At 43.2% G+C, this 14,659-nt stretch overlaps 1 protein-coding gene across 3 annotated transcripts in view; it reads right to left on the bottom strand.

Annotated features, from left to right (window-relative positions):
• Positions 1–12,669, bottom strand: part of LOC111950776 (voltage-gated potassium channel subunit beta-3) — a 32,036-nt gene extending 19,367 nt beyond the window's left edge. The window contains exon 1 of one of the 3 annotated variants that reach the window (XM_023968649.2): positions 11,170–12,669. In XM_023968649.2, the coding sequence (XP_023824417.1) occupies positions 11,170–11,450 (281 nt within the window). In that variant the 5' untranslated portion in view covers positions 11,451–12,669. Of the gene's footprint in view, positions 1–5,902; positions 7,615–11,169 lie in introns of those variants that run through there. The other 2 variants (XM_070434610.1, XM_023968651.2) reach the window with 2 other exon arrangements.
• Between the last annotated feature and the right edge of the window lie 1,990 nt (positions 12,670–14,659).

Below are 14,659 nucleotides of genomic sequence, written 5' to 3'. Positions count from 1 at the left end.
TGGAACAGCCACTTTACAATAGTGCATCTAAATCTTTTAAGGGGGGGGGGGGGTGAGAAGGATACTTTATCCTATCCTAGGTATTCCTTAAAGAGGTGGGGTTTCAGGTGTCTCCGGAAGGTGGTGATTGACTCCGCTGTCCTGGCGTCGTGAGGGAGTTTGTTCCACCATTGGGGGCCAGAGCAGCGAACAGTTTTGACTGGGCTGAGCGGGAACTGTACTTCCTCAGTGGTAGGGAGGCGAGCAGGCCAGAGGTGGATGAACGCAGTGCCCTTGTTTGGGTGTAGGGCCTGATCAGAGCCTGGAGGTACTGAGGTGCCGTTCCCCTCACAGCTCCGTAGGCAAGCACCATGGTCTTGTAGCGGATGCGAGCTTCAACTGGAAGCCAGTGGAGAGAGCGGAGGAGCGGGGTGACGTGAGAGAACTTGGGAAGGTTGAACACCAGACGGGCTGCGGCGTTCTGGATGAGTTGTAGGGGTTTAATGGCACAGGCAGGGAGCCCAGCCAACAGCGAGTTGCAGTAATCCAGAGGGAGATGACAAGTGCCTGGATTAGGACCTGCGCCGCTTCCTGTGTGAGGCAGGGTCGTACTCTGCGATGTTGTAGAGCATGAACCTACAGGAACGGGCCACCGCCTTGATGTTCCCTGACCTGTCAATGTTTTTAATTTATTGTTTTTGATTTTGTTATACTTTGTGAATTCTATGGTTTTTACTAGATTACTTGTAGTTTTTCATGTTGTTTGTCTGTAATTTTTGATGACTTGGTGCTGCCTATCTTGGCCAGGACGCTCTTGAAAAAGAGATTACATCTCAATGAGCCCTTCCTGATTAAATAAAGGTTTAATAATAATAATAAATACTATATATTCCCTGTGCTTTTGCTGTCTTTTTGTTGTATTCTCTGTAGTGTTTTTGTAGACTAAAGTCTGAAAAAAAACACTACAGTGCATACTGTAGTACACTGTAGTATACTGTAGTTTACACTTAACTGTAGTATAAATACTTTAAGTCCACAAAAACACTACAGTGAAATCTATACTGTAGTATATACTGTAGTGTTTTTTGTGGACAATAGTATACTGTAATATATACAGTTGAAGTCGTAGGTTTACATACACCTTACGCCAAATACATTTAAACTCAGTTTTCACAATTCCTGACATTTAATCCTAGTAAAAATTCCCTGTCTTAGGTCAGTTAGGCACCACTTTATTTTAAGAATGTGAAATGTCAGAATAATAGTAGAGAGAATGATTTATTTCAGCTTTTATTTCTTATCACATTCCCAGTGGGTCAGAAGTTTACATACACTCAATTAGTATTTGTAGCATTGCCTTTAAATTGTTTAACTTGGTCCAAACGTTTGGTGTAGCTCTTCCACAAGCTTCCCACAATAAATTGGTTGAATAATGGCCCATTCCTCCTGACAGAGCTGGTGCAACTGAGTCGGGTTTGTAGGCCTCCTTGCTCGCACACGCTTTTTCAGTTCTGCCCACAAATTTTCTATGGGCTTGAGGTCAGGGCTTTGTGATGGCCACTCCAATACATTTGACTTTTGTTGTCCTTAAGCCATTTTGCCACAACTTTGGAACTATGCTTGGGTCAATGTCCATTTGGAAGACCCATTTGCTACCAAGCTTAACTTCCTGACTGATGTCTTGAGATGTTGCTTCAATATATCCACATAATTTTCCCTGCCTCATGATGCCATCTATTTTGTGAAGTGCCCCAGTCCCTCCTGCAGCAAAGCACCCCCACAACATGATGCTGCCTCCCCCGTGCTTCCCCTTTTCCCTCTAAACATAACAATGGTCATTATGGCCAAACAGTTCTGTTTTTGTTTCATCAGACCAGACCATTTCTCCAAAAAGTACGATCTTTGTCTTTTTTATGGCGGTTTTGGAGCAGTGGCTTCTTCCTTGCTGAGCGGCCTTTCAGGTTATGTCGATATAGGACTCGTTTTACTGTGGATATTGATACTTTTGTGCCCGTTTTCTCCAGCATCTTCACAAGGTCCTTTGCTGTTGTTCTGGGATTGATTTGCACTTTTCACACCAAGGTATGTTCATTTCTAGGAGACAGAACGCGTCTCCTTCCTGAGCGGTATGATGTCTGCGTGGTCCCATGGTGTTCATACTTGCGTACTATTGTTTGTCCCAACCGACTTGCCAATACTATAGTTTGTTAACAAGAAATGTGTGGAGTGGTTGAAAAACGAGTTTTAATGACTCCAGCCTAAGTGTATGTAAACYTCCGACTTAAACTGTACTAGTGCCTTTCTTTCTGATAATACTGTAGTATTTACTATAGTATTCTACAGTATACTACAACATTATATAGTAAGTACTACACATGATCGAGGGATACTACAGTATGTAGTATAGTATTCTACAGTATACTACAGTTTACTATATAATTTTATAGTAAGGACTGTAGTATTCTATAGTCAACTGTAGTATATATTTTTCATGTGGATTCAGTGCAAGTGCACAGCTCCTCAGGGCGATGGCTTCTTCCAAATACAGCTGTGACAAATTGTCACAATACAGACACACACTGAGCATGCAGTTCACTGGGGCACATCACACACACGCATACGCACGCGCACATACACACCAACGATGACAATAACACACACACACAGGCACTAGCATACATGCTCACAGGCACACGCCCTCTGCCCTCCTACCACACATACTCTACTCTACTCCCACCAACTTCTACTAACAACCTTAACGTCATCAATAACCCTGTTCTCCTGTCACTCTTCCATCAGTGGCTCTTCTAATCCTGGAATCTCTTGTATACGAGATGGCTGTTTTGATGGACAATCAGTGATGGATCTGCTCCATCTCAGATCACTCACACAACTGGAACATACAACTAGACAGAGGAGTTTCATCTCAAACTGRAAAGACATACTATGCTAATATACATGTACATACCGTATTACTTAAGCAGCACCCAAAGGAGTGCTTTAACGCATGAAAGTGCATCGCACAACACAAAAGAAACATGCTCATACATACTAAGGCATGCATAGTCTTTTATAACTGACATTATATTTGAAAACCAATATTAAACATACACACACATGTACATTTGAGTCATTTAGCAGACGCTCTTATCCAGAGCGACTTACAGGAGCAACTAGGGTTAAGGGCCTTGCTCCAGGGAACATCGACCGATTTTTCACCTAGTTGGCTTGGGATTTGAACCAGGGACTTTTCGGTTACTGGCCCAATGCTCTTAACCGATAGGCTACACATAACAGCTTCTCCCGGGCTACTGTGCAGAGAATGCTGCAATGCACCGCAAGTGTTGACTAAGAAGAGGAGAGGAAGGGAGTGTAAGAGAGGAAAAAGAGAGAGGGGAGACAGATCACGGGAGGGGTAGAATGGTGGCGCAAGGGGAGAGAGATTACAGGGAGAGAGAGGAAGAGGAATTAGAGAGGAGACAAGAAGACATGAGTGAGAGTAAGAGTGAGAGAGGGGGTGAGAGACAACATTATAGAGAGAAGAAAAAAGACAGACAGACAGACAGACAGACAGACAGACAGACAGACAGACAGACAGACAGACAGACAGACAGACAGACAGACAGACAGACAGACAGACAGACAGACAGACAGACAACAGACAGACAGACAGACAGACAGACAGACAGACCAACAGAGTTAATGGGAGTGGTGGTCAGTGTATTTTGCGACCTGCCAAAGAGGAGTCCCTCTCAGCTCTGATGAATGATCTGGCTAATGAGTTAGAATATGCAATTAGGGAACATGCAGAGAAGAGGGAGGCGGCGGAGGAGGGAGGAAAGTGAGTTCTCCAACCTCACCTCCACTCCCCTTTCTCAGCTGTTTCACTCAGAGTGGATGACGACATGCAGAACGAGAAGGCTCACACAGTCAACACAGGGGAGCTCACTCCAATCACTATCATCACTATCTGCTGTTTTCCTTACGAGAACTGAAATGAGCATAGCAGATATTTGTGTGCGGTAACGTCATGTTATGATGGTGGGACAGTGACACTGATGCTGATTAAGCTTGTTTTAGGCCAGACTGGCATGTCTTCGCTGGCCATTGTATTAGCGAGGGAAAGGGACTTCCTATTCTAAGTTCATTTTCAAACGGATTCTCGTGCATAACATTTATGTAAATTATGGAAAATTATGTAAAAATTTACCACTAGCCACTTTAAACAATGCATTAATATAATGTTTACATACCCTACATTACCCATCTCATATGTATATACTGTACTCTATATCATCTACTGCATCTTGCCATCTTTATGTAATACATGTACCACTAGCCACTTTAAACTATGCCACTTTATGTTTACATACCCTACATACTCATCTCATATGTATATACCGTACTCTATACCATCTACCATCTTGCCTATGCCGTTCTGTACCACCACTCATTCATATATCTTTATGTACATATTCTTTATCCCTTTACACTTGTGTGTGTATAAGGTAGTAGTTGTGGAATTGTTAGGTTAGATTACTTGTTGGTTATTACTGCATTGTCGGAACTAGAAGCACAAGCATTTCGCTACACTCGCATTAACATCTGCTAACCATGTGTATGTGACTAATAAAATTTGATTTGATTTGATTTGAACATTTTAGTGTATTGTGTGTCAAAGGAATGTTTCAGACGAATAATAAAGAAAACTTTTTARAAAACAACTAGTTCTCTCTGTTGGTCATCGTTGCACATGGGGCTTAGTGACACTGTTCCCTGGAGGCGATGGTGGTGGCAGCAGGGTGAATTTTGGGATGAGTACTCCGGCAGAGGGAGTCTGATAAGGACCAGGGATGTCTGCAGCTTTGAAAATAACACAGACGCACACTGTGGGCACTAGGCACTAGGCACAATGCCATGGCCTTCTGGGCTGCGTGCTCATTTCAAAACCAACCCAATGACAGAAACCCACTAATCAGGTTGTTATTCCCCATCCAATTATATCAATATGCAGTATGCACAAATGACATAAAACACCACGTCCTGGCATCCCATTTCCTCTTCTGCCTCATTCCCTATTTAAATGGCCTCTTAAATGAAAACCTAATTGAGTGAAGAGAATGGTGTCACGATTGAGCTAAGGGGCATTTTCATTGCCTATCCAGAATAAGACGGTGGGACAGTGGATCGGGAATGATTCTTTCCTCTGACGTAGGCAGCTGTCAATCTGTTTAACGACTACTCACTTCTATCACGCTCCATCTTATTCTGGAACAGGCTTAAAAGGAATACAGATCTGTCTGTTGTATTTCAATATCACAATATGTGACATTGAAACAGTCCCCTTGTTGTTCTTATCTGATGATGCTAATCCTATCAAATGAATACACAGTACTTACTTTCCACTATAACGCTCACAGCTGGATGAATTCTATGCTAATAAATGTTCAGGAAACCAGCAAAATATGATGAGGCTGTTGTGATTTCACACAGTAGCTTACACACACAAAAATAGACATGAGAAACACTAAAAACAAAAACTCCCAGCCACGTAAATGATGTAATCCTAACATAGTTGTTCACCGTCCACTACAACTCAGGTGTTAATTGAAATGCAATGAAGTTACCTCTGGCAGCCGGCTGTCTGAGAAGCCCTTCATGGTAAGTGAAAGTGGGGTAACCTGAGTTGCCGTCATGTTCCAGAGAGAGTGCTGTGTCTGAGTCCTTCATCATAATGATCCATCATTTAAGTGGAGGTCAATGAGACTTCATCGCTCTTCAGACACAACATGAAAACTCTCATTCACTCATTGAATCAGATACCCACCCAATCTGTCTGTACCACCTCTGTTGGCGTGCCCTTTCACTCTCCATCCCAAATATTCAGCAACCCTCTCCGTACCCCTCCCTCCCCCATGCTCACCTGTATTTCATACTGCTGTGGCGCCCTATGGCCTCCTTCATGTGGGCATGGCCCTGGGGAACCGGGCGGGACCCCGACTGCTCCCTGGGCTTGGCTGAGCCATGGGTGTTGTAGTTGCCATTACCCCCTGGGTTGCTCCCTCCACCACCTCCCCCAGGGGGTGGCGCGGTGCGAAGGCCACATAGTCGGTCTTCACTGCGGCTCTTCAGGTTGTGCTCAGTGCAGGCGAAAGAAACCTGCATAGTGACCACTGCCTAGTCTCTGGTTCACTAAATTGGCCCCTGGAGAGGCTCTTTGGGATGCTGCTTAGGGTCAGACCCCAAAATACTAATGTCTGCAAAATTGCTGCTACAACGTCAAGCTGCTTGTACAGTGAGAATGTCCCTGTCCAGACAAATGCCCAAACAGGGAAGGTTTGTATTTTTGGGCCAGATCCACAGGCGCCGGCAAGAATCCAGGCCCTAACCTGGCACGCAGAGTCAGCGTCTGGTCTGTCTCCGTCTCTCCTCTCCTGTCTGGTGTTGCTCAGTCTCAAGAGGTTTCTAGTGAGAACATTCCTCCCATCATCAGCGGGGAGCTGGTATACAGTGTGGTCCTCGGCTCGTAGTCGGAGGCTGATCAAGCAGTTCCACGGGCTGGGGTAGGCTACCTCTCCAACCGCGCTCTCCACGGCACGAGAGCGCAACAGATTCCTCACTTAAAACAAGCCGGCTGATTTGCCTAGTCTTGCAGAGACATCCGGAAAGATCCCGGAGGCGAGGAAGATGGTTGCTATATGTTTTTGCTACAAATTAAAAAGGTAGGGTGGTAAAGCATTCATCAACTTGCTTGTCTCCTCTTCAGCTACAAACTGAGGTTAGTCTATCGTTGTCGAGCCCAGCTAGAGACCCGGAGTGCGGCGCATCAACGACATGAGCTACAGGCATTTTTCTCACACCTCGGGTCGCATTGCATATTTCGACGCAAATTCAACGAATAAAAACCGGGGATGTGCTACATCTCACAGGCTCACAGAATTCAACACGCGCTAAAACACCATGGTCTTCGCATGCACACATCCGATGTCTTTCCTATATCTAACATAGTGCCCAGCCTCACGCAACGACATCGAACTGGTGCAGAAAAGGCAACATCAGCACCGCCAAATGGCGTGCTAATTTCATCCACTTTGAATATTGTCAATATCATAACTGCTATAATCTCTGTCGGATATCCGTCAGGCTATTCATTTCCCTCATCAAAACAGGATCCCCATGGCATAAGGTTACCATTTCACAGCATAATTGTTGGGCAACATTGAGACTATCTAATCAGATGCATAAAGCGATGCTACTATGTCCTTGTGTCCAGCTGTCTCATTTGAGCTGTTGATAATGATGATGGCTAATTCTCTTCAGATTTATAATTCCAATCCCTGGTTCTCATTGCAGAGGCTCCCAAAGTGTTAATCGCGACACACGTCAAATCGATGATTGCGAGAGGCGCCTCTCTCTCTCTGTATAGTTTACACATTAAACAGAATGGGTGCTTTCTAACACATGCATATAACATACATTATTCTGCATGAATCTATAGCACAATTCAGGGGGGAAAACATCGCATGAAAAGCATCTAAAATCCCTTTCACTGGTGCATACGCGTACACATCGATAAACCCGAACTGCATGGCAGTCTTAAATTCGATACTCAAGAAACACGCACATGCAGGTCTGTTAAAGGCCACCCCGTTTATTATATAAATCCTACTGACACTCAAGCATATTGACTGAGGATTCCCCCTCCCCCCATTTGTCATGGTATCTCTGTCTGTCACCCTATCTCCTGCTTGTTCCTTCCCCATACTGAAACACAGGCATGCAGTCGACGGATCTCTTAATTACTTCCACAGTTTCTGAGGAAGTGGTACTGTATATTAGCAGCCTAATACTTTTGGCAGATATGAGTGAATGTGGGGATGGGGATATACAGTGCAATAAGTGAATGGTGGTGACAGCTCTTTCTGCCTAATTGGCTTTTGAAGGAATCATGACATAAGTCACCGGGTATATGGGTATATGGGCGAGATGGCTGGCTGGCGTGCTCTGGGAGACCAAAACAAATCAATGATTCTAAAAGCAATATCACGTTTCAGGTAAGACCCAAATGCAGACGGTGTTGAAGTAACAATGTTTATTACAGCAACAGGGGCAGGCAAACGACAGGTCAAGGCAGGCAGAGGTCGATAATCCAGAGTAGTGGGGCAAAGGTTTAGGACKGCAGGCAGGCTCAGGATCAGGTCAGGCAGGCGGGCTCAGAGTCAGGACAGGCAAGAGTCAAAACCAGGAGGGTGAGAAAAAGAGAGACTGGGGAAAAGCAGGAGCTGAGACAAAACSCTAGTTGACTTCACAAACAAGACAAACTGGCAACAGACAAACAGAGAACACAGGTATAAATACACAGGGGATAACGGGGAAGATGAGCGACACCTGGAGGGGGTGGAGACAAGCACAAGGACAGGTATAACAGATCAGGGCATTGATCTCTCTTGCATTTACCTGTGAGATTTACTCACATTTAGTTCATGAAATAAAATGTGATATCATATTATCCCATAAGAAACAACATTTAATATACATTCAAATACAGTTGTGTGAAATACATGCTTCTTCTTCTTCAATGCTCAATTGGGTTTGCAGAATCGTGTATAATAACATAATTGTAAAGTTGTTGTGCTTGGGAGTGCATGACGGTGGCCTTCTGGCATTGCTTGCAAATGAGCAAGTGTCCCCAAACTACAGGGATGAACCCGTGTTCTATTGATAACACCAGACGACTGTCTATGGGTGCACACTGACCAGCGCGAGCCAATCACACAGGGATATCTCGGCTCAGCGAGCCAATCAATGAGCAGTGCATCTGTGCAGTGAGAGGATATAATCTGTTCATTGCTCAGAGATGAGAACCTGCTAATATACTAAAGAGCTATCTCAGTTCCAAGAAACTGTCATTGAATCACACAGCCTTTCATAGCTGAAAGGACATAACTTGTGAGGACATAACTTGTGTTACTTTTCCAGGATATGGTTCTGCACAATGACTATTTACGTCATATTGTSGAATCTTTTAGCAGGAGAGGAGTTGGGATGATGATGTGTAACTATAGAATGGAAATGAATAACAAATAAAGAAGAAATATGCATTGGAGAGTTAGGATTATAAGTAAAGGTCTGCTTTTTTCCAATACCATTTTTTGGTGTGCTGCAGAGTGTTTGATGTAGCCTATTGGTTTTTCAGAACCAGTGATTATGTGAGGGTTACACTGGGAGAGCATAACTGTACTAATTTCAGCACCATTGCCAGATCCCTTTCCATCTGCGTATTAGGGATGTAACAAATGTAAAAAAATATATTTAAAAAATGGGGGAAATGCAGTTAAATCTAAATCAGGACTGCCCTGGCTACGTATTTCAACAATTTCTCTTCAAATGATTTTAAACCTAAACTTAACCACACTGCTAACCTCATGCCTAACCGTAAACTTAAATTCATTTTTACGATAGGCTTATAGCCAATTTTGACTTTGTGGCCGTGGTAACTAGTGAAAACCAGAGCGCACAGAAAAGTAGCCTAAGTTGATACTGTTATTTCAAAACGTCTAAAAACCACGAATAGAGAGAGACTGTCAACGAATACAACAAAAAGCTGCTGTTTTTATGAGTGAGTTCATGTCAGCACTGTCAACACTTTTTATTCAACACTTTTTTGAATGAGTAGCAAAGTGTATCCAGTTGTGTAAAGTACTTAAGTAAAAATACTTGAAAATTCTACTTTAATAGTTTTTGGGGGTATCTGTACTTTACTTTACTATTTATATTTTTTAAATGTATGTACTTTTTACTCCCTACATTTCCATGACACCCAGAAGTACTCGTTACATTTTGAATGCTTAGCAAAAGGGTCTAATTCACACACTTATCAAGAGAACATCCCTGGTCATCCCAGGCCTACTCCCAAAAGGGAATTTTGTGTATCGATAGGCTTGCGTTATTATTAGCGGCTGTGTCTTTTTTTAAATCGAGGAATATTTCACTTTCTCTGGTCATAGGAGTAACMGTATGAATTTGTGCATGAGGCAGAAATAATGCGGTGTGACTCGAGTATAGCCATAAACTTTGTGGCTGTGGTGACTAGTGGAAACCCCTACCAGACGGCGCTCAGTTTACTGCTGTCATTTTTTTCTAAACGTTAACAATGTCGTTTAAACGTTCAAACATTCACACCACTACTGCGGATACTGAAAATACACACTACTTACTAGTGCTCATAACCCAGACCTTAACCACAAGCTTTGACCCATAACCCTAACATTTGTATACATTTTAATGGCTGTACAATCACTACTAACCAGTAAGGCTCACTTGACCGCAGTTTTAAACGGACCCTGTCAAGCTGAGGGTAATAGGCTAGAAATGGGTAGTTGTTGGGTAAAAAGAGGATGACAGAAAATGTGACAGGCGGCTCACATCCTACTAACACTAACATGATTAGACTGTCAGGCACAAACATACAATTTTACAGCCAGAAATATTCTTCATACAACCATATTTTACACCATCTGTGTGTAAAATCCTGTTGTGCAGGACACGCCGGCATTCTGTTGGTCTCTAGTGGGGGAAATGTGTAACTGCAAGGTGACCATTTTTAAAAAGCAGCACATCTGTCACCATCTTTTAGGTCATACAAATAATCTCCTGGTGATGTATAACACCTGGGTTCTGGAATAGAAAAACAACACAAACACCAACAATAGGCCATTCAAAGTGACAACTCCATGCCCAAAATGTAATTTTAAAACAGCCAGTGGATTATCCACAGATGGCAGGAGTAAGGAGGTCAGACTGTGCCCCTCTCTGTCTCTCTCCCAAAGCCTGATGTTTTGATTTGTCTCAACCTACACCCTATGCCATCCTCTCTCTTATAAGAACATAATCCCATCCCATCTTTCTCAGAATTCATTTGATTATGTGTGTGTGAAATCAGAAAGCTTCCACTACACTAGGAAATCAGATTTAAAACACATTTCTAAAGAAATCTATTCTCATAGTTAATGGAGTGATTGAATCTGAGAAAGTGCACTCCTAAATTATGGCAGGACATACAAGGTGTTAAAAGGATATGACTATGTTTTGTACCATTAAACATTTGACTATGTATCACTCAATGCAGTGAGAGTGGGGCTACACTCTCTCTTTCTTCTTTCTCTCTCTCTCTGTCTCCCTCTCGCTCACCTGTATATCATGGCACTGCGTTCAGCCTCACAGTCAGTCAGGGAGATTGCACATTCTCTGAGGTACAGTTCCAGTCTGCGTTTCTCCACCAGCCTGTGGGCGGCCTCCAGGATCTGGGTGGCCATCTCTGACTCACTCCTCTGCTGGGCTCTCCTGGACCCTCTCTTGGCTGTTGTGCCCCCAGCGGATGACGAAGATTTGGGCTTCTTRCTGATGCCATACAGGTCCTCTACCGAAAACTTCCCACCCTTGCCACCGCCTCCTCTGCCACCAGCAAACATGACTGATAAAAGTATTTTGACTGAGGTGAAATTGACTTAGCAAATCTGACTTTCTTACTTGTTGCCTGCAAGTCCTCTTTCTTTTGCATWTATGTGACCAAAAAGTAGACTGGAGACTGAATCCTTGATGATACAGATGTGTTATTAATGCAAAGAATAACAACAAAAAAGTTAGTACGCAAAACCAGTGTCACTGTTACAGATCTGATCCTTCTCATGCAAGGTTTATACAAGTAGGATGTGATTGAAGACAGAATCAATCAAAAAAATTATTCACTGGTCCCGCTTATTCAAAACACCTGTGAAACGTCAACAAGTCTTGATTTCTCTTTTCTGATGTCTTTCGCTCCACGGGGAGTTGAGATGTAGCAGGGTGTTGCGTTTCCTCCTCCAAGAGGCGTATGTAACAATCCAGAATCCAGCTAAATAAATCCTAAAGTGACAACAACATCCAAACCCTGGGAAAACAGATCCAAGAGAGATGGACTGATGAGCATTGCTTATTTTGCTGAAGATGGACAGAAACAGCAATCTGAATCTTTATCTCCCTCTCAGATGAGGGACAGAGGGGGATTTATGTTGAAGACCCACCAGTTTACAGTTGCCCAGATTAGCAGGAGACCCAGATGAAGCAAAATAAGAGAGGACCAGGAGACAGGGAGACCAAACCCCTCTACTTACACATCAATCAGCTGTAGTCCCATTTTGAGGTCAAATCTTTATCTCCAGCTCTGGAGATTACAGCCATGTCAATAGCAGCTCAGCCAAGGAGTCTAGAGATCTGTTCTCTGACCTTTTCCTGGGGCATTGACAACCTCAGACTCTTTCACTAGTGTAAAAAACAGTCACTTGATTCCAAAATCATTTCAGATATTATCCACCTCGTGAATAGCAGATGTGTTATAACAACCGAGGTTCATGCTCTCCAGCTTCCATTGGCTTCTAGAGCGAAAGGGTGGCTTCCAGCCAGCAGCTGGCACAGGCGTCTGACCAGCGGTGAGTGTTATTGGCAGCTGCTGGGCTAGTGTTCTGGCTGAGCCCCAGCCCGCTCTGTTTTTCACACGATCCCTTTAGGAGAGCTCTATGAAAGAACATCTCCTCATTGGAGAAAAGCCTCTTATGGGCTGCCACTCCATCTCTCACTGCTTAAGTAGGACAGTATAGGACAGGAACATCTGGGYGCATCTGCTATGTAATGAAGTGGGCTCTTCTGTCTGTCCATCTCCCAGAGACTATTGGGGAAGGAGGGAGAGAAAAGAGGAAGAAGATAAAAGAAAGAGACAGATGGAAATAAGTAGAAAGAGAAAAAGGCATGKAACTCATGAACATTCAGAGCAACACACAGTAGGACCGCTAGGTCTCGAAGAATGGGGCCTTAACCAAATTAGTTTCTGAGAAACCAGACTGTAAGTAATGACAGAAAGTGATGACTCATCTCAATGAGCCTGTCAAGGCTACAACCCCCCGCCCACTGTCCTAGGAGACATTTGTGGATCCATAGTCCGGAGCCCTSATAGAACGCTCAAGTTTTACAGAACAAATTTCCACAGCAAAACAGCCTGACTTTTACTTGATATATAGTCTAMTATTTTGCTATTCTAAACTAAAGAAAATATGTTTACTCCTAATATGCATGCAGTTTGAAAAATAAATTTCTCACCTATATGGTGACCCAGCAATTGACTGTCAAAGTTGAATCTTGAAGTAATCATGGTCATAAGGAATCTGGAACTCTGATTGAATACAACGGGAGGTCTGACTGATGACAGCTTTTGGATGCATGAATGAATGAGCGGGCATCAGTACAGATAAACTCATGGATTCCCTGAAAGCTCATTGACTCTCCAAGAACCCATTCAGTTGTTGGAGTGGACTTATCAGTAGGTCTACTTTCATCAGTTTGTCTTGTGTAGGGCCATCAGTTAGCCTAGTGGAGGCGGCAGTAGGGACTATTTCTATGCTGTGCTACTCCTGGTTTATGCTGCAGTGTCTTCTAGGAGTGCCGATTATCTGAGATTAATCTTCTCTAAGCACTCTTTTGATTGACTAAAATCCCACTGGCAGCTGGCTAAGGCCAATCTCTCTCTTCCCATTGAAAATGACAGGCCCCAAGATACTCCAATAGCTAGGCAACTTATAGTTTAGGTAACCATGGTTACTGAGAGTGCGGGAGAGTCAGGGTGTACACATTACTAGGGTGGCCTTTATTCTCCTCCAGTACCTCCAGGAGTGCAGTTCAGAACATTTCAGGTGATGTTTCATATGAGTTTGACCTAAAACATAATTTTACTCAGGGCCTGTCTTCCTGTATTGACCTATGCCTCAAGGCATTTACACAGAGGAAGAGGTCAGTCGGTGTGGACAATTTACACATTTTCTTTTGCAAACACAACTATTATTTTTCTGATAAAAGTAAAAGTAATGTATTCAAATTAAAATCAAAAAAGTGAATGGTCAGAATAAATGGTCACTTCCATCTTCTGCAGTCAGATTTTCTATTATAATATTCCCCATCTACACACTACCCCTACTGAAGCTCACTCAACAAAACATAGAAGCTGATCGTGGACTACAGGAGACAGCAGAGTCGCAGTGGAGAGGGTGAAAAGCTTCAAGTTCCTCAGTGTGCACATCACTGACGACCTAAAATGGTCCCTTCACACAGACTGTTTGGTGAAGAAGGCGCAACAGCGCTTTTCCCTATGTACAGTGAGTCATTGAACACTGGTCACTTTAATAATGTTTACATACGGTTTTACCCATTTTTATATGCACATACTGTATTCTATTATTGGCTCATCCTTTATAACTACTGCTGTACACACCTTTTCTATTAATATACTGTCTATACTCACCATGTAACGGCTGTCGTCCTCCTCTTCTGACGAGGAGAAGCGAGAAGGATCGGAGGACCAATATGCAGMGTGGTAAGTGTCCATAATGTTTATTTTCTAAACATAAACTGAACACTACAAAATACAAAACAACAAAAGTGAAAACCGAAACAGTTCTATCTGGTGCAGACACACAAAGACTGAAAACAACCACCCACAAAACCCAACAGAAAACAGGCTACCTAAATATGGTTCCCAATCAGGGACAACGATTGACAGCTGCCTCTGATTGAGAACCATATCAGGCCAAACACAGAAATAGAAAATATAGATTACCCACCCAACTCACGCCCTGACCACACTAAAAGAAAGAAA

Source organism: Salvelinus sp. IW2-2015, linkage group LG23, assembly GCF_002910315.2.
Source record: "Salvelinus sp. IW2-2015 linkage group LG23, ASM291031v2, whole genome shotgun sequence".
Lineage (NCBI taxonomy): Eukaryota > Metazoa > Chordata > Actinopteri > Salmoniformes > Salmonidae > Salvelinus > Salvelinus sp. IW2-2015.
The sequence above is the reverse complement of the archived record's forward strand: the minus strand, read 5'-3'. Positions and strand labels throughout refer to the sequence as shown.